Genomic DNA, 18,496 nt, shown 5'->3' with positions numbered 1-18,496 from the left:
ACGCAGTTCAAGCTAACACAACAAATGAGCGTGCGATTGCTTGACGGAGGAGGCATCTGCTGACGAAAAAGGTGCCTTCTGGCCTGACCTGGACAGGTGGTGACACGAGCGCCCAAGCCACGCGTCTCGAGCGACCGGCACAGCCAGAGCCTGGACGACGTGCGGCTCTACCAGGGCGATCGACCCCTTGCGGTGGCCGTTGACCCCGATGTGTCCCAGAGCTACACGTTTGGCTGCTCGCTGCAGGGCGGCAGCGTCACCGCGGCCGGCTGCCATGGGGGTGGCGGTGGCGGCGGATACCACGCCGCGTCGAGGGGGGAGAGGCCTTCGGACAAGTACGGCTTCGGACCCTTGCACCGGCCGTGCCTCGTCAAGCGCGCCAGCAACTGCCTCTCGCTCGACTTAATTGGTGGCGATGGTTTTCTGGAGTTTGTGGTTTGACTTTATTCATTAGCATACGATGACGCGTTGTGGATTTATGTTGTGTTTAAAGGCCACTGGCGTGGAAGAGTAGACCAGAATACCCTCCGGAGAGGCTCTATAGAGCTTCCTCTCGTGGAAGTCCTTCCACCACCAGTGGCATAAGCGAGAAATTGCAGGGGCTTCACCTCTACATAAATTCCACTGCTTCTCGAATAGCTGTATTAAAGGGATGGTGCTGTGAAGCAACAAACAAATGTGATGAACAAAGATGAGTTTTTCTACAATATCTTATGAAAATAAAATAAAATCAAACTTGCCTATTATAAGCAAGTGTGTACACATTCCGGTGTTTATAATAATTATAGGATTTTAGTGTAGAACGCAACTCTTCTGGCAGTTTTGACAAATTTGTATGGTAATATATAAAAGCCAGACTTAACTTGCAAGTGAAGTATAAACACACTTAATGTCTAATAATATTTATAAAGGAGTACGTAAATGTGGAAAAAAATGTATGGGCAACGCGTGGTGTTAATTTGCAATTACAAATGAACTCGGAGTATGTACGCTTAATTATATTTGGACAAAGTACGTATTGATATTAATTGTATTTATTTACATGCAGATACCATGACATTAATCTTAATTATTTTCATGATGTGCATGTCTGTATTAGAGTGGCTGGCGTTGAGAGCTGAGAGGATTTTTTTCTCCTTTAAGCACTAGAAGTGTCAAATATTTGCCCAATTGTTCGGAGCAACAAATAATGTGTGCTTTGATGCATATGGTAGCACAATGATGGGTTCTGCTTCAAATTGTCAGAAGAATGGCCAAGTTGAACGCTATTTCATGCAGCGTTATTTTCTACCAAAAAAACCCAGTAAAAAGTATTTAATTTGTACCGAAATAAATATATATATATATCCCACAATTGAAATGTAACTTCACGAGGCTGCTTGTTTGTGGGATGTAGCTGAGAACCTACAGCAACCTTTGCCTGACATGGATTCATCAACCCAAAATCAAGGGATTGTTGTATTTAGAAACTTTACGAACAACTTAATTCGTGCCAAGTATTATTCTACCGTCAATTGTAAATACAATGAAATGTAGAGGGAAACATTGAGATGATACATTAGAAATTTATTTACAGAAGTAATTACGTGTATTGTGCATTCGTGGAATGTTCCTGTGGTATTTACAAATTTGCCAATCGTGAAAGAATCTTGTTTCCCAATGTCATATGTGCGCCACCTAGTGGCGTGTGTAGGTAATGACACGTGGTGCAGATAATTCCAAGAAAACAACACTCCTTGAACGCAGGTAACGACCTCGGGTGACAAATGTGTCTAAAGCCTTTACACAAGAGGTAATTTTGTCAATAGTGCGTAGTGCTGAACTCTGCACCTCACTCGCGATGAATTGTTGACCTTCATTTGAGCAGTCAGGTTTGACACATTCCTAAATCCCATGTTATTCCATGCCATTGCAGTCTGGCAGAAAGAAGCACACTGCCACCTCATCCAATGAGTGGCTGCATTCCAACCTTTATTCTGCAGCGCTTCAAAAGCACAGACTACAGTTGCTAACAAAAATGCCCCCCCATACTGTTTAATTCACAATCAAAATCAGCCATGATCGATTCATCGCTGTGCTCTGTTTATAGGTCACTTGTAGCATTTTCATCAGTTGTGCACATTTCAACTGCATGGTTATTTATACACGAAATACTATTTATTAAATCCTGATAGAAATCGATTTAAGCTGTTAGATGCTGTACATTTTGCTTGAAATACCTATATTGTTACCAGCGTGTGCCAAAATATTCAGCACTTCCTAATGTGTACATTTAAACTTTATGAAACAATATGCTATGAATGCGGTGCAGTCAGTTTAAAAGAAGCATTCATGTGCCTCGAATAATAAAGGCGTATGAAATAATGATCTGGCTCCCAAAGGGGTAATGTATTTTATAAATACTCGCCACAATGTTTTTAAGACTGGATCAATGACAAAAATAATACCTATAGCTTCACAAGACACCACCAAGCTATGAAAAAAAAATCTAATTAGTAAATTGCAGTAATTATTTTGGCAAAAAAACTATCTTTTTTAAAATAAGATGCCTGATGTTTTTGGCCGACAGCTATCCATCCGTAATTATAATGAGTGTAATTTCTGAAACGTTAACATTACACTGTTTTGTACAATAACCTACAGCCATTTGTCCATCTACTGCTGGATGCAGGCCTCCACGTGTTGGTGCAACTGCCCTGTATCGTGGTAGATTTTTATCACACTACTTGTGGATGCGTTCTTTTTCCAAAAAATAATTATAATCGATGGAATTGACATTTTGACGCTATTCAGCTTTGAAAGTAAAGAAGGGACATGTTTTGTTAACACTGTCACCGGTTTCTCTTTCTCATCATGTTTCCCCCAGCCTTGACTTTTTCTGGAATTGTTTTACCGAACAATATTGTACTCATCATTCATTCCGTGGCCCATCAGATACGAATGCCAGACAGCAGGAGAAACCAAGATAACCCTACGGTAATTTGAGTGGAGGGAAATCTCTGTAGAGCCTCGACTCAAAAGTAGGAATTGCCAGCTTTGGCAAACCCTACTTTTGGAGGCTCCCTGTGTATGCCGGGTTGTGTGCGTGTGTGGGTTACGGCCATTTGAACAAAGTTTTGAAATGTGACCAACGTAACCATGTGAGCAGTTTTTTTTTCTTCCCAGAGCATTGGCTTCTGGTAACAGTATTTTCAACTTGTCAACAAGAACAAATTGTATTTCAAATGTAAAATTTGTAAATTACCTTTGTATTACAGCACCACTTTTGTACGTATAAGTGTTCTATTATTATTCATTCATTTACACTTTGCAATTATTAATACACTTGGCAATTGTTACTGTTATCGTTTTGTCAGCGTCCACTATGCAGTCATGTAACTATGCAAGCATTGTGTATACAATCAGGTTCTTGCAATTGCAGTGGATTTGCATTTTTAAAAGTTAAGAAAAGAGTTGTTAAATCAATGTGAAGGTATTATTGCCTCACTCGGTGGAGTGTGCAGCCGATGAACCGACACCGTGGCCCATGGAACAGGGGGCCCAGGCACCGAGCTGTCAGTGGGGGGAGACATTGGACAGGAGTTGGGGGGGGGGGCCCATTTCATCCTTTGCATAAGGGCCCATGCCAACCATGCTACGTCACTGGGTTTCGTTATAATATGACAGTAGTTGTGTGTTTTGTGTAGAAAGAAATGACCAACAATAAGCTTTGCTGTCCGCGTGTACTTTCCCATGGAGAGACGGTGCTTAAAATAAACTTATCCTGTGTAACTTAAGTCTCGTCCACGGTCCATCTTTCTCCTCTCACCCTCTGAGCACAGTTGTGGTTCCAGTATTTATTGTTGTTGACACTTTCACTGAACATCGAGTGTCGGCAATAAAACGTATTTTGACTGCCCATATGACCTTGGCTTTTCATGATTAACTTTAGTTTACCAAAAGCAGGACACATCCCTCGAATGAATAATATCTGGTGCTTGAGACTCATGGTGGAGTGGCAGCCATGGAAGGGAACGCGATGATGCCCACCACAAAGCGTAACTGCACGAGTCCGCATGATTTCAGCAGTAAATGAAACAGCCATTGATTCAATGTATGCATTCATAGACGTCAATGTGGCTGCAATCATTGGAAAGATGTTATTAACCATGTAAAAAATAAATATTTAACTACGCATATTTGTACCATCTTATTTGACAGCTACTAGTCTATTTTACCGAGTTGTTGACATCCCCAGCGTTTAACAGTGCTGCTATATATATTTTTTTGTTTTGTAAGTCATCACGGCCATTATTCTTGTGAGGTCCTTAACCTCTGGACCTTCCCCTTCTAGCCCCGCCCACCTTCCACTTCTAGCCCCGCCCACCTCCCCTTCTAGCCCCGCCCACGCTCCCAGTCCCTGACTGCCACATTTAGCTAAGCTCCTCCCCTTAACCAGTATTTAAGATCTTGTCTCTTGGATTTCCCTTCACTTGATACAGTAAATTTGGCTGTGACGGTCCCACCTGAAGACGGAGACTTGTGTTGCCTCCGAAACGTCGTGATTTAATTTAGTTATTTTAATCTTTTATTATTTTTTACCTACGTGACTTTACCGAAAAAATCATGCACAAGGTGTGTTATATTTACCTTTACAAATTCATGTATGAATGCCATTCTTTATCAGCGTCGCTTAAGAACTGAAACAGGTCTGATTAATAACCGGACCCTCCCCCCACCCCCCCCGTGGCTCAGGAGACTACCCCTGCCAAGTCTGTAGATGACGATGCCACGTGTAAGTTAAACTAAGATGGGTCTTCAATTCAGCCGTTGAGGGCGACACATTTTACAAATGGTACAAAGCTATAGTTTACTGATCGTCATCTTTTGCCGTGCTCAATCCACTGCTGGATGCATGCCTCCCCAAGCTGTTTCCACCTGTCAGGATCCTGTGATGTACAATGCACCCAGCACCTGCACGAGATCTGATTTCATGTCTCCATCTCGTTTGTGGGTGAATGATACATAATAGAACGCACAACAAGCCATTACTTGCGTATCATGTGTATACGCTTGAAATAAAGCAAATACTGCAATTTACAAGCGGATACGTTATTTAACAATGGTTAAGCGGGAAAGGCCCCTCAATAAAAGTGACTTTCAGACACGGGGTGCACACTGCCCAATGATTACGCATTTGCCATTCTTCCATCTTCCAGGTAGGGATTCTGCCACGGTGTAACGGTGAACACACTGGACTTGCAATGCAGAAGACGCCCATTCGATCTCCTGGTGCGGACGTTGAAGTATGGGATAGTTTCTTAAATCGCCGTTGGGACTCCCGGATGTGTAATTGGGTGTTACTGGAGTCAGACAATCGGCAGGTAGCGTTTGGTGCGGTAAATTGTGGGCACTCCTACATTTCCCAAGACGTCTGGCCAGGATGACAGAGTAGGCAACATGCTCTCTCGACGGATATCGAGAGCTCCCTCTGGTGTAGGCCCTTTCTGCTTGCAGTGACGTGAGCAAGCACTTGCAGGGCTGCTCCCTTACCTAAACGCTGTCTCAACTGCAGTGCTACTGACAATGGAGTGCACACTTTGGTATGCCAGAGAAAGCTTTGAGTTGTATTTTTTTAATTCACCTCCAACAGTTTCTGGCGATGTCACAAATGATTTTCCTATCTGAGAGAAGATGAAAGATTTCCAAACCACACTTAAAAAAAAACCCTTTGAACCCAGCTGGATATTTGGGCACACTAAGGTCGTAAAAACGTACTTTGTTCTTTTTTGGCAAGGCTATCGGAAAGTTAGTCAGCCTTTCACGTTTTGACCAGAAGGTTAAACGCGGACACAAAATGTGCCTTTTGAAATTTGTACAACTTTACCTAAAGTGCGCACGGTGCGTTGTACAAAGCTACATTTCCACTGGTTAAACATCAACGTTTGTGTTTCCACTTGGTGTGCTGACAGATTTGTCGAGACAAACTGTGCCATAATTAGATGAGCTCATTTAAAATTGTTTGTTTTACAGATGCTGCCATCTAATTTGAAATCTAGTATGGCTTGAACAGCAGAAGCTTTAATACTCTATATTTGCCTTGTAAATTAACAACAAAAAAACTCAAACGTGAATGCGTTGGGTTTATGAAGCAAAGCAACCAGCTCGGAAATAGGCACGAGGGGGATTTGTATAGAAGCTACCTTTCTTTACATCAACGATGTGAAGTGGAGACAATGCATGTCGACTGATCACTGTGTGTGAAATTGTCCACACCTGAATTGATGACATTTTAAACATTTCATAAAGGGCGTGTTGCGTGTGGTAAGGGCGTAGTCGGAGAAAATCTAGCGTGCACAGGAGCGTATAAACAAGTCACAATGCTTAATATGTGGTTTTATCAGCCCTTTTGTTTGGCTGTACTGCCATCTCCTGGGAGTTTCACAAATTCATGCAATACACCAACCCATGCCTCAAAAAGTCCTGGACCTCAGGTGTTTGCAACCATAACAACAATAACAACACAATTTCTGGCACAACACTGTTGTAATTAATTCTAGATTTGAAGCTTTCGTGACTGCAAGGATTCATATTATTAGGTTTTTTTCGGTAAAGTCACGTAGGTAAAAAATTAAAATTAATAATAGTAAAATAAAATAATAAAATAAAAATCACGACGTTTCGGAGGCAACACAAGCTTCCGTGTTATGTAGACTAGCCGTAGTCTCAAGCCGCACCTTACCATAATAATAAAAAGGGGGCCTGTCCTGCCCCCCCCCCCTCAACCAGTATATATACGGGATAGTATCTCTTGGATCTCTCATTTACTTGATACAGCAAGCGTGCTGTGACTGTTGTAATTAGTCTCGTAAGGAAAATGCAACAGTGTTGCAACGCATATACCGTAACACAAAACTTACGCCTATCCGTTGATAGTGTAAATAGTAGAACGGATAAGCGGCACAAGACTCCTAAGTTGAATCTTGATTTGAAGCTTTCGTGACTGCAGGAATCCATACTCAGCAGCCTCAGCAGCATATCATGCTTTCCAACCTGATTATGGACGCTTGTGTTGCGCCCGAAACGTCGTATTTTATTTTATACCTACGTGACTTTACCGAAAGAACCTAAGAGTATGGATTCCTAAGTTGGTCAAATGTAAATGTTTATCAAAATGTCGGCCTCGTTCACATAAACTGCATATCATTGGTATCAGTAATTTATATCATGTACTCGTCTAAGAGGAGTTCTCCGGACATGTATGATTTCTGTGCCACAATACAAGTTGCTTCTGGACGTGTGATTAAGTGGGTCAGTGGACAGCGTTGACAGATTAAATAATTAATCACTCCACTATAAGTACCATTTTGACAGAAAATAAAATCCATCGCCTTCTCAAAGTGTACCCATATTGATGTGAGATTTGTTTTACTTTCTCTTGTTATTGCTATGGTGCTCAAGCACTACGGATCTCCCTTGTAAATTTGACGGGAAACTGACCGCACGAGATCATCCGTGCAATTTTATAAAATATATATAAACATTGGCTTTGCTTGTTTAACTTTGCTTGGCTAATAACTCACAGTGCGTGTCACAGGTGTTGACCAAACATCCCTTTGCAGGACCCTCGTGAGAAAATGAACAGTCTTTGGACTCAGCGTTATTTTCATGGGTAAATTGGGAATTATTATACTGGTAGGAACCTCCTGGTTACACCAGCCCACAGGGGATTATTGTGTCCGTCCGTCCGTCGTGCATCCAAAAATGCGAGGGGTGGGGCTGGGTGGAGAGGGGAGGGTGGGGAGGGGCTGGATGGGGAGGGTGGGGAGGGGCTGGGTGGGGAGAGGCTGGGTGGGGAGGGGCTGGGTGGGGAGGGGCTGGGTGGGGAGGGGCTGGGTGGGGAGGGTAGGGCTGGGTGGGGGGTGGGAGGGGTGGGGCTGGGTGGGGAGGGGCTCGTCACCCCATGGTGACCTTATAAAACTCAACGTTTAACCTACTCACGCCGGCTTGTGCCCGCCCTCACAGTCGGGCATATTTGCGGAATACACCACGCCGCCGTTGACGCTGGCCATTGACCGAGCAACCCAACGTTCCTTCCAGCTCCCTCCGCAGGAGGAATGTGTTCATGATATCGTTTGCATCGCTTATTTGTGCTTCCACTGACAATCCTGTAGGGACACCTAGCGGCCAGGGCGGGGTATTGCGGCTTAGGGGCAAGCGAGAGCAACACGGGGGGGGGGGGGGGTCTCTCTGGCACAGCCCCTTTAGGGGCCTTCCATAAATGACGTCACGCAGCTAGGGGGGGAGGGGGTCAGACATTTGTGACGATGTTTGACAAGGGGGGGGGGGGTTGAGAAATGTGACGTCACGTAAAAATGCGCAACTTTAAATAAATATAGACAACACGTTCTACTTAATGAAATAGACGTTTTAATAAATGTTTCTCCTACAACATCGGTGTAGAGCCACATTAAATACGCACTACAATGACAATAGTTTAAAGCGATTTGAAGTATGTTTTATTTTCAAAATGGAAATATGGTTTGGGGGGGGTGCAGAGCTTTGTGACGTCATATTTGAGGGGGGTCTGACTTTTTGTGACGCCGTGTGACGAGGGGGGGGGGGGGGTCAAAAATCGTCCAAAATCGCGTGACGTCATTTATGGACGGCCCATTATGTCAATCCACTGCTGGATGAGGGACTTTCCCACGCGGTGCAGATCGTGACGTCTGTTTGACCATACTTCACCAGGGTGGTCAGTGGGGGTTTGGTGATGGGCAAGGTGGGGGGAGGGCCAAGAATTGTATTCGTCATTGATTTTAGCCGTGGATAGATATCGATCTGACACGTGACCGGGTATATTGAGCTCAGCGCTACTCTCACTTTGTTGAGCCCATTGGCGGGATTAGGTCTTCCCCACGCGGTGTCGGTAATGGTTGTTGTTGTTGTTTGACCATACTTCACCACGATGGTCAGTGCTGGTGAAGTGACGCTGGGGTGGAGACCCCTCTTTAGGAAGCAGAAAATGAGATTGTGGATGGGAAAAAAATAGCAACTTTAAATTGAAACACGAGTAAAAGTAATGATTTAAATTCAAGCGAAGGCCTGTTGAGACTTTCTTTTTGAAGGATTAATTGGGTTAAACCATTTACAACAATTATTAAAATCCCAGAATGCTAAGTAAAACAAAACATTAAAGCGTATAAGATCACAGCCAATACAGATTAATTTGAGTTAAATTTAAAGTCAGGTTTTCAACAACAGACTAAAACCTACAGAATGTCGGCTGTGCTTCGAACCCGGCGACACCAGTGACCATTATCTGAACCGGTCTGAGGCCTCCCCTAGGTCGACTCAGCCTCAAATGTGTAAAAAAACATTGTCACGAGGGAGACAAAGGCGGCCGGGCGTGGTGCTAATCACCCAACCCCCACGTGTGCCGTTTCGGCCTTCATTGGTGCTCGCTAACACCAATTGCCCCAATAGTCTGTTAAGACTTAACTGGGGGATGTTCGTCTTTGGAGCATAGACCTGGGGAACGGAATACAGCACAGCAATGGATTTGTCTGCACTCTCATCTGCTGACCACCGCGTCGCTCTTCGACCTGACACAACTGCTTAGCTTCTGAGATAAGAAGCGATCGGGTGCTTCGCGGGTGATTTGGTCACTAAAAAAACCCAAAATCTTTCAACTGCTGGATGAAAGCCTCACTCCGACGGAACGCAACAATCCATCTCGCTCCTGCATTGCTCCATCTCTCCTCGGTGGATATTCCGGTCGAGATAAGCGTTATTGCGCACGGAGATAATCGTGCAATTCTGCAAGCCACACATTTACAAAATGTAATAAAACTGAAAACAGACCGCAATATTAGCAGCCACATCAACGCGCTTCGAAACTAAGTGGTTGCGAAGAGGACTGTCGGTGGTCATTTGCTCTTCTCTGGTGTCCGCATTCGACACGGCTACCATAAAAGCCGTATCATGCGCGCGTCGGGCCACTTTAGAACCAGCAGACAGGCATATAAGTGACCTTTTTAAAGGCTCATTTTCAACGGCTACAATTGCAGTGTTCACAAAAGCAACACTTAGACCGACCGCCGTGAGGATACCGAGTGTCTCGTGTCCTGTCACACGATGAGCCGCTGTGCGACTGGTACAGGCTATGCAAGAGAGAGGTGAGTTCAATCTGGATTCGAAGTTTTCGTGACTGCAGGGATCCATACTCTTTGGTTCTTTCGGTAAAGTCAGGTCCACTCGAAGGCCCACTTCAGCAATTGTTTCTTGCTGTGGTTGTCCCACCCGATGACGGACGCTTGTGTTGCGCCCAAAACGTCGTGATTTGATTGATTTTATTTTATACCTACGTGACTTTACCGAAAGAACCAAAGAGAGAGGTGAGTGTCACCGGGAGTGAGATTGGACGACGCTTGGTCTCTTTCTCCGATGGTTGACCAACCCGTCCTGACCGACACGACACGGGGAGGGAATTCATCCAAAAGTGTATTGACAAAGGCCTACAATGTTTGTATTTAATCATCATCATTGGCCTTTCTCCATTTACTGCTGGATGAAGGCCTCCGCAAAACCCGTGTCGTCTCTTTCGGTCTTGCGATGCAATGATCAATGTTCGCACCCTTACATGGTTTAATCCAGAAGTGGCTCAACACAGAGCTGCCAAGTAACTCGTTACAATCTTGATTTGAAGCTTTCGTGACTGCAGGAATGCATACTCTTTGGTTCTTTCGGTAAAGTCACGTGGGCAGAAAATAAAACAAGTGATTCATTTGATACCTACGTGACTTTACCGAAAGAACCAAAGAGTTTCGAGGGGGGCCTTTAAAAAGTTACCTGTAACGTACACGGCCCTTGTGCCAACAGTAGCGTGAGCGAGCCACTGCAAGGCTGCACCTTCAGCTTTGTAACGTGATTCACGATGCGTAGCTATATATCCGAGAGAGACCGACCTCGCTGAGAGAGAGTGAGAGAGAAAAAACCAACGAAACCCTCTTTTGAAAGGGATAGTTGGGCAAATGACCCCGTTACAAGTTCAGAGTGACACAGATTGGGTCGACCTATGTCGTGGGGCAGGAGCCTGCAACCTCAAGTGCACAGTGAGTTTTCTCGTGCCGAAGGGGTTACGTAATGAGATGACGATTGGGAAAATTACCTTGCGTGGAAATACAAACCGACTCCGACGACGAGGGGCCCACGTCACAATGCGGCAGGGATGCTGCCGCATTGTGTAATGGTTAGGCAATGGATTTGAAATCAAGCGGTCACCAGTTCGATTCGATCTCCAGACGCGGCAGTTGCAACAATGGACACATTTCGTCAAATACCCCCGCCTATGTCCAGATGTCAGTATTAATGGGTACATCGCATTTACGTTGAGCGGTTGGTCGAGTGTGGTATGGTGAAGTGTTGGCACTCCCACATCTTCCAAGACATCTGAGCAGCGTGGAAGAGTAGACCAGCAGTGAGTGGCGTGAGAAAGCGTTTGCAGGGCTGCATCTTTACCTTTTACCTCTTACATTCAATAACCATACTGCCGACTTACTCTGGTGAGTATCAAACAAACATACCGTCAGTAATTAAAAACGATCACTCAGCCCCATGGTGGGAGGCTTGTAACGCCAACACATCCATGCATGCGTAGTGGCACACGGAAAACAGTCAATTTAAGCGTTCGTAATGCTCTTAAAACAGATTGCTCTATTTCACAAAACTTTTTTTTTATTAAAGCAACGCAGAAACCTTGCAAACATTTATACACGGTTGCATTTAGAAGCTAACCCCCATTTTCCTGATGACGACCGCTTGTGTTGCGATCGAAACGTCGTATTTTTTTTGTTATTTTCTTTGACTTTACCGAAAGACACAAAGAATATGAAAAGCAACGCAAGTTTGATTCGTGTATTTTTCGACTCATAAGAGTCTGGAGCGGGTGGTGCACAGTGGATCGCGCACTGGGTGAAGAGCCCGGCCACCTGAGTCGGTCAGCCCAGCTAAGATGTTCTCGAATTGTGTCGACATCGTACTATATCATTACTATTTTAGAAAAAAAAAGTGTTGCTTGCTGGCAAGGAGCGAGAGAGTGACGGGACGGATGGGCAGATGCTGCTATATTCGAAACAGATTGTGCTGGATGGAGGGATGGAGGGAAGGGAGGGAAAGGAGGGGAAGGAAGGGAGGGAAGAGACGATCAACTCCAAAAGACGTTCGGGCTGATAGTAAACACTGTAGTTACATTATACAGTTTTACACTGCTGTGAATATTATGGTCGTCAATTGTCAGCATTCGGCAGCAATGGGCAGAAATTAACCACAGAGGGCGGTACGGGAAAGATGATATCTGGCAATGTTTCATGAGGAATTTTCATTCGTGCCTTGCTGTACGTATAATGTGCATCAGAGGGCAGTAGCGGAAAGCAATGGGCAGAAATGGGCAGCACTCGTTCTGTCGACCTTTTTCATGAAACGGAGGGGATGTAAAACAAATTGTGCATAATTCTACAACAAATAATACATGGCATTACATGGCTGTGTACATAATGGGCCAAACTGGCTCTCGCTGCACTATCATACGTATGGTACTACATGTGATATATTCAAAGTATAGTTTTACCTTCCTTTAAATGCAATGTAAAATAGACAAGAAGGCATCATACTCTACTTATTGGGAAAGTTTCAGTGAGCGATATGGTGATTTAGCAACACCAAACAACAAGATTTGGGTCAGGGTGTGTGGATACAATTAGAGCGTTAATCGATTTGTATAACATTTAGTGGTTCGACTGACGTGGTTGTTTTGAAGAGTTTACATTCTTATATTTGTGTATTACAGTACATAAATTGCACGATAAATGTCACTGGATTTAAATAACGAGTGGTCAGCGTGCCAGTGCGTAATCAGTGAGAACCTGTAGCGTTCCCCATCGGGACATCTGTGGGAAAGAGCTTCATAGATCATCGGATTCCTCCTGCAGTGTCAATAAAGATTCTGATTCGGATCTGAAGTGGGGCTGAAAATGAAGCCCTGCTTGGTTGTACACAACGATGGGTCGAGTTGAAAGGCCTCTGACATCCGCTCTTGGAAGCTCATGTAAGTGTAACGGACGAGGAAGCAATTCTTAATGTGCTTCGTGAACACGTGTATTATAATTAACACGCAATACAAAGTTGCCCGTAAAGTCCAGCACACACACAGGCTCTGGGTACAGGGGGGTTGTCTGCGATCACCTAATCATAGCCGGCACGACCCACTGAAGGGGTGGGTGTAGCCAGAACTTCGCCCGAGGCCACCTTTGTCTCCCCAGTTCCGTTAGGTTACCGTGATACACACCGTAGCAGGTACTGATTTTAAATCTGAGTCAAGGGACCGGTCCTGATATCAACCGTGACCTGGAATCGATCTCGTGTTGCCGGGTTCGCAGTGCAGTGCGCTAATCACTCCACCACCGCTCCCACCCCCCGACACACACGCACGTACACGTGGACAAATCGAAAGTCTTGAGAAGCCCCATCACAGGACGCCGCAGCTAAAACCCACCGGCGATTTATATTCAAACTCGAAATGAAAGTGCGTTTGGGCAGGACACATCTCGAAGAGGGACGATACCCGATGGTCAAAAAATAAACACGGAGTGGCAGCGAAGAACGGAACGTGTCCGCGTGACCGTCTCGCGGGGGAGACGGAGCGATCAAATCAGTTCCGTGTGCTCGTGCTATCGGTGGATTTGTTACATCACAGGATCGTTGAGAGGGTAGGCGGCGGCTCCAGGCGTCCATCCAGAAGTGGGACTGGCCCAGGAGTGGTGATGATGAATGTGTACCGTGGTGGAGTGGGGGGGTGTGGCCGGTGTGAGATATAATCGGAGTAAATGCGATACAAAATGTGCGTTAAAAAAAAAAACACGAGGACGTAACAATTTCGGGTGATGCCGAATTTTAAATTGCGCAGGAAGGCGGATCGTACCACCCAGCGGCTGTGAAGACCACTGCGAGGTAGCGGACGACACAGCTTCCATTCAACGAAGCAGCCGAACCACGCGTTGGAGTCTCTCGTCTCGAGGATTCTCCGCGGTGGGTGCCCAGCCTCGTAATCGGCGTCGCAAACGAAGACCTCTCCATTGCGCGCACATCCCTCCGCAACACCACCTCCCCACCCCCACCCCATCGCAGCGTCGTCTTTAGCCACTCCACGTCACAGCTGCTCCGGGGAGAGAATCTCTGAGCGTGGCGGTGAAGAGGGGCTGCCTTGCCTTGCCTGCGCGTTCTGTTGGAGGGAACCTCGTCTTTACACACACGCACTGCAACACAGCAGCGGCCAGAGCAGCAACAGTCTCGTGTCTCTCTCTCTCTCGAGGCTTGTTTATTTATTACAGCGTTTGTGTTGTTGTTTTTTCTTACCTGTTATTTTTGGTTGTTGCTGGTTTGGGCAACGGTTGACCAACCCGCACGTGAGCCACATCGTCGGGGCAAGAATTGTCATCTGAGCAGCGACAGCAGGAATTTTGGGCTCGCGAAACGTTTTTTTCTTCCTGTATTTGCTGGCTTGCCTAGTCGCTCGCATACGACAGAGCCCGCATCTTCTTCACGCAGAGCTCGAAGCATCCAGGAAAACGAACGAACGAACGCGCGAATCAACTCATCCCGACTACGTACGAGCCAAGGGGGCAAGTGAAATTAATACTCTGCGTGCGGCTGACATAATAACCAGTTGTGCGTTCCTCCTGCGTTTTAAAAAAAACAACAACAACCTGGACGTTCGCCGCGTCTCCTCGTTTTTGGGACTCGGGGGAAGAGAAGCCGACGCTGCCTCCCCAGCTCGGCAGGGTAGAGCAGGAGACAAAAAGAGTGAATTTCGAGAGAGACACTTTCCAGGGGGGTCGACTTCTGTGTCGTCTGCGAGGCAGCCGTCGTCCACCACCACCACCACCCGCGCACAGCGTGGAGGCGGCTATCACGTGCCGGGTAGGTTAAACCTTTATTGTACTCGATGGAATCCATGAATATCTTTATCCAGGTGGGTTCTCCCCAAACCCCCCACACCCCCTCTCCCACGTCGGCTCCTCGTCATTATAAGCAGAGGCAGGGCGATGCGATTGTCCACGGGTGCGTTGGAATGCATCTCTAAGAATGATTTACTGTTTCGCCCAATCAGCAGCCATTGGGCAACACACGCCTCTCACGATACCGGTAAAAATAGAGCGACGTCGGTCCATTGTATTCCTCACCACGGCGTAACTCGGCATTGGCAAATATAGTACTGTAGCGGATTTTAAACAAATATAGTGAACTCACAGAAAGCTGTCTGTGTGGGACATTGTAATGAATGTTGGTCCGTGTTCTCGGGCTCTCATTCGTCACCTGATTGTGAGGAAATTACATTTCTGTCCAAGCAGCCGGTAGTGGTGACAGGTCGCTCCCTTGCAAATGATGTTTTATTGTCGTCTCGACATCACACCAGCAGCAATTGTATACGTCATATGTATCTATAGACTGTATAAATACCGTAGTGTACTGTATTTGTTTTGTCGATTTTTTGTGTGTGGCAGGGTTCAGACTATGGTTGGCTTCACCCTTAAAGGCACTTTGCCTTGCTTAACAGTCTTTGTTGAAATAATGCCTCATTTATTTACAGTATTCATTTATATTTCACAGGCAGGGTGTGTGTATATATATAGATGATATGATCCTTGTCATGTTATTCTACATGACAAATGTGTCCTCAGCAAAACAATATATCTGGGATCAGCTGGCTGCATCATCAATTACAGTGGAAGAATGAGTGGGTTTGTATACAGAGCCACAACATTCTGTATTCATTGGTCTTTATTGCTGCCCTATATGAAAAAATTAAAATTGCCAACGAATCAATACACTTGACATTAATGTGCCCCAAATACTTTGAGCCATTTTCAGTTTTTTTTTAATATACAGTATATTGTTTTTTTCTTCATGAAATACATCAGCTATGTCCCGGGGACATACAGAATGGACACAACATGTGGTTAAGGATTATAATAATTGTGGATTTTTATATATATAAAGTAATTATCACAGTTTTTGTAATAGGTACAAAGCTTTGCTTTGGAGCCAGGGGTGCAGAGGATAAGGTACGCCACTTTCATGCTGGGTTTTGAGTGCCAATCTCCCCAAAGACCTCATTACCTCAGCAATCTCTCCTTCATCTCGCAAACCTTCATTTTCCATTTATTTTTCTTTAGGATATTTTTTCATTCTCCAGTTTTGTATTGTGTGTTCTAAAAATATATATTTCAAATCATACCAGATTTCTAAAAACGGAATATTATTCTTTGTCACGTGTAACTGTGAAATGGAATTAAATCGTTTAAATTGACTGCTGTAACCGGTAACATTTCTTTAGCGCACTCAATCCTGTTGACAGAGTTTGTTTATTTTTTTACAAATGCTACTCGAATACCTAAGTCGAGAAGGCCAATAAGCCGAAACAATAAAAAAAAAATTTGGTGAGACGCAAAGCAGAAGATAATTTATGTCTATTATTTATATTATTACATTTTATTTATATCATTAAATTACGTAAAGAGTTTCAATTTGCACTTACCGGAGTCTTTGTTCTGGAGGATGCTTTATAACATGCACAAGGTTTAAGAAATGTGTTGAAGATGTTGAAAATCGCAGAACAAATCTTTGTTACGCTTCAAATCCTAATCCCCACAAAGTAGCTGCCACATCCACTAAGTTCATTGTTCCGATGTTTTTTCTTCGTGTGAAATCAAGCAGATCAATGTTTTCATCCAAATGTGTTTTTTATGCAATATAATATAACAGCACACCGGTATTGTACCTCACAAATCACCCTCAATTTGACCAAACGACCCTGATTGTGTCTGATCTTGTTAGATTGCAGAAGCTAAGCTGGGTTTACCCTGGTCAGCACTTGGATCGAAGTCTGGCGGTGACGTCAGACGTGGTGGGCATGGGGGCTGCCAGACAGCCAGGGGAGGGCAGCAACAGCAATGGATTCTTAAGAGCTTCTGGCGTTTTACCCCCTTGTAAACATTATAGCTTATATTGTGGTCCTCACATTTACTCCCACATGCCCAACGCTCATGAATGGAATTAGCGAAACATCCGAGTGCAGGACCATCCTTTAAGAAGAGGCTTAAGACTCGGTGAGGCTTTCTTGGGTAAATGAAGGGGCATCTTTCTTTACGATGATGGCCGGAAACGGACGATTGCATGCTTTGCATGACCATCTCTAGCACCTGCGGTGGAGGGCGTGAATGATTATTGTGTAATCTTGTGCATGTAACGTTTCCGTACGTCAGTTGTAGGTTTGCTGAAATGGATGCGATCGACCTGTCCAATATTCCTTTCAGACGCAGCTTCATGCCAATCGCCGTCGTGCAGAAAATCGTGTTGGGGGGTGGGGGGGGAGCTTCCTTGCACCTTGAGAAGAGAGGGAAATAAAACATATCCAGGTGACGCTCGGTGCTCACGCCGATATCGTTCACTGCCGCGTGGTGGTTTTTTTTTAAATGAATAATTTGTGCCCCTGTCCTCCCAAGAATTGGCCAAAGTGAAATCTAATCCGTGCACGTTGTGACACGAGCGTCGTCGTGAGGGTGACAGAGGAATGTTGCAGCTACTGCGTTGACCCACATACAACTTGAGTAATGGCACAATTGCGTGAATATTCAAAAGCCGGGCTTGTCAACCATTACTAATGAGTCTGCTGTATTATTCGAGAGGCATAAACTACTTTCTCAAAAACTTAATTAGTGACTATATTTTTCTGGTAATTGAAATTTAATCTGTAATGAGTGCTTGCGATCTTGTCACATCATCTTGTTCAGGGATACAAAAATAACAAAAGCCAGACTGTAATTTGTTCTTAATTTCTTAGAAAATCGTATTCTAGAAAATTGTATGAAATGACTCGTCGGATTATTCGGAGTATGAGCTAAACCTATGAAAAATGTCCACGTGATTTCCACATTCCACCGCCCATGTCTCAAAGCGGCTTTGCTCATGCTTTAATACAACTGCTCCTCCTCCATCCCTTAAACTATCATTCCTTGCTTAACCCTGCCCTTGATCCACAGACATTGTAAAAATTTAAGAGTGTTTTCTCAGTGTAATCACTACAGTTAGATAGTCTTTTTACAGAGGCTCTTGCATTGGAATGTTTGGCCAATTCCCTTCATGAGAACTTTATATTTGGGAAGAAATGGGAGTACCAAATATGATGAAATTCAAGAATCCATTCACTGCACTGTCATCTCCTGGCTAACTCATAGCGCAACGGATTTGGGGGTTCCAAAGTGCTTGCATCACCGGCACGTGCGGTATGGACAAGTTGAGATATTCGACATTCACTTTAGTAGACTATTGGTCACAGTTAAGTCCATCTCTCTGTAATATGAAGTGGAGTTGGAGAAGGCATGTGTTAGTTGCACGTGTAGTGATGTATATTGAGTCACTATGGCATCTAGCGCCACCTATTGTAAGTAGAGTGGTACTG

At 44.7% G+C, this 18,496-nt stretch overlaps 2 protein-coding genes across 2 annotated transcripts in view; both read left to right on the top strand.

Annotated features, from left to right (window-relative positions):
• LOC144933359 (FERM domain-containing protein 6-like) overlaps window positions 1-3,752 on the top strand; it is a gene marked incomplete at its 5' end in the record, with an annotated part of 31,073 nt that extends 27,321 nt beyond the window's left edge. Inside the window, one exon of the mRNA XM_078858042.1 lies at window positions 97-3,752. Within this exon, the coding sequence (XP_078714168.1) occupies window positions 97-441 (345 nt within the window). The remainder of the gene's footprint in view (window positions 1-96) is intronic.
• A 9,871-nt stretch (window positions 3,753-13,623) lies between these two features.
• Window positions 13,624-18,496, top strand: part of LOC144933316 (guanine nucleotide-binding protein G(I)/G(S)/G(O) subunit gamma-2) — a 40,874-nt gene continuing 36,001 nt past the window's right edge. The window contains exon 1 of the mRNA XM_078858000.1: window positions 13,624-14,955. The gene's annotated coding sequence lies outside the window, so the exon portion shown is untranslated. The remainder of the gene's footprint in view (window positions 14,956-18,496) is intronic.

The sequence above is a fragment of the Lampetra fluviatilis genome, chromosome 7 (genome assembly GCF_964198595.1).
Source record: "Lampetra fluviatilis chromosome 7, kcLamFluv1.1, whole genome shotgun sequence".
NCBI lineage: Eukaryota > Metazoa > Chordata > Hyperoartia > Petromyzontiformes > Petromyzontidae > Lampetra > Lampetra fluviatilis.
The sequence above is the reverse complement of the archived record's forward strand: the minus strand, read 5'-3'. Positions and strand labels throughout refer to the sequence as shown.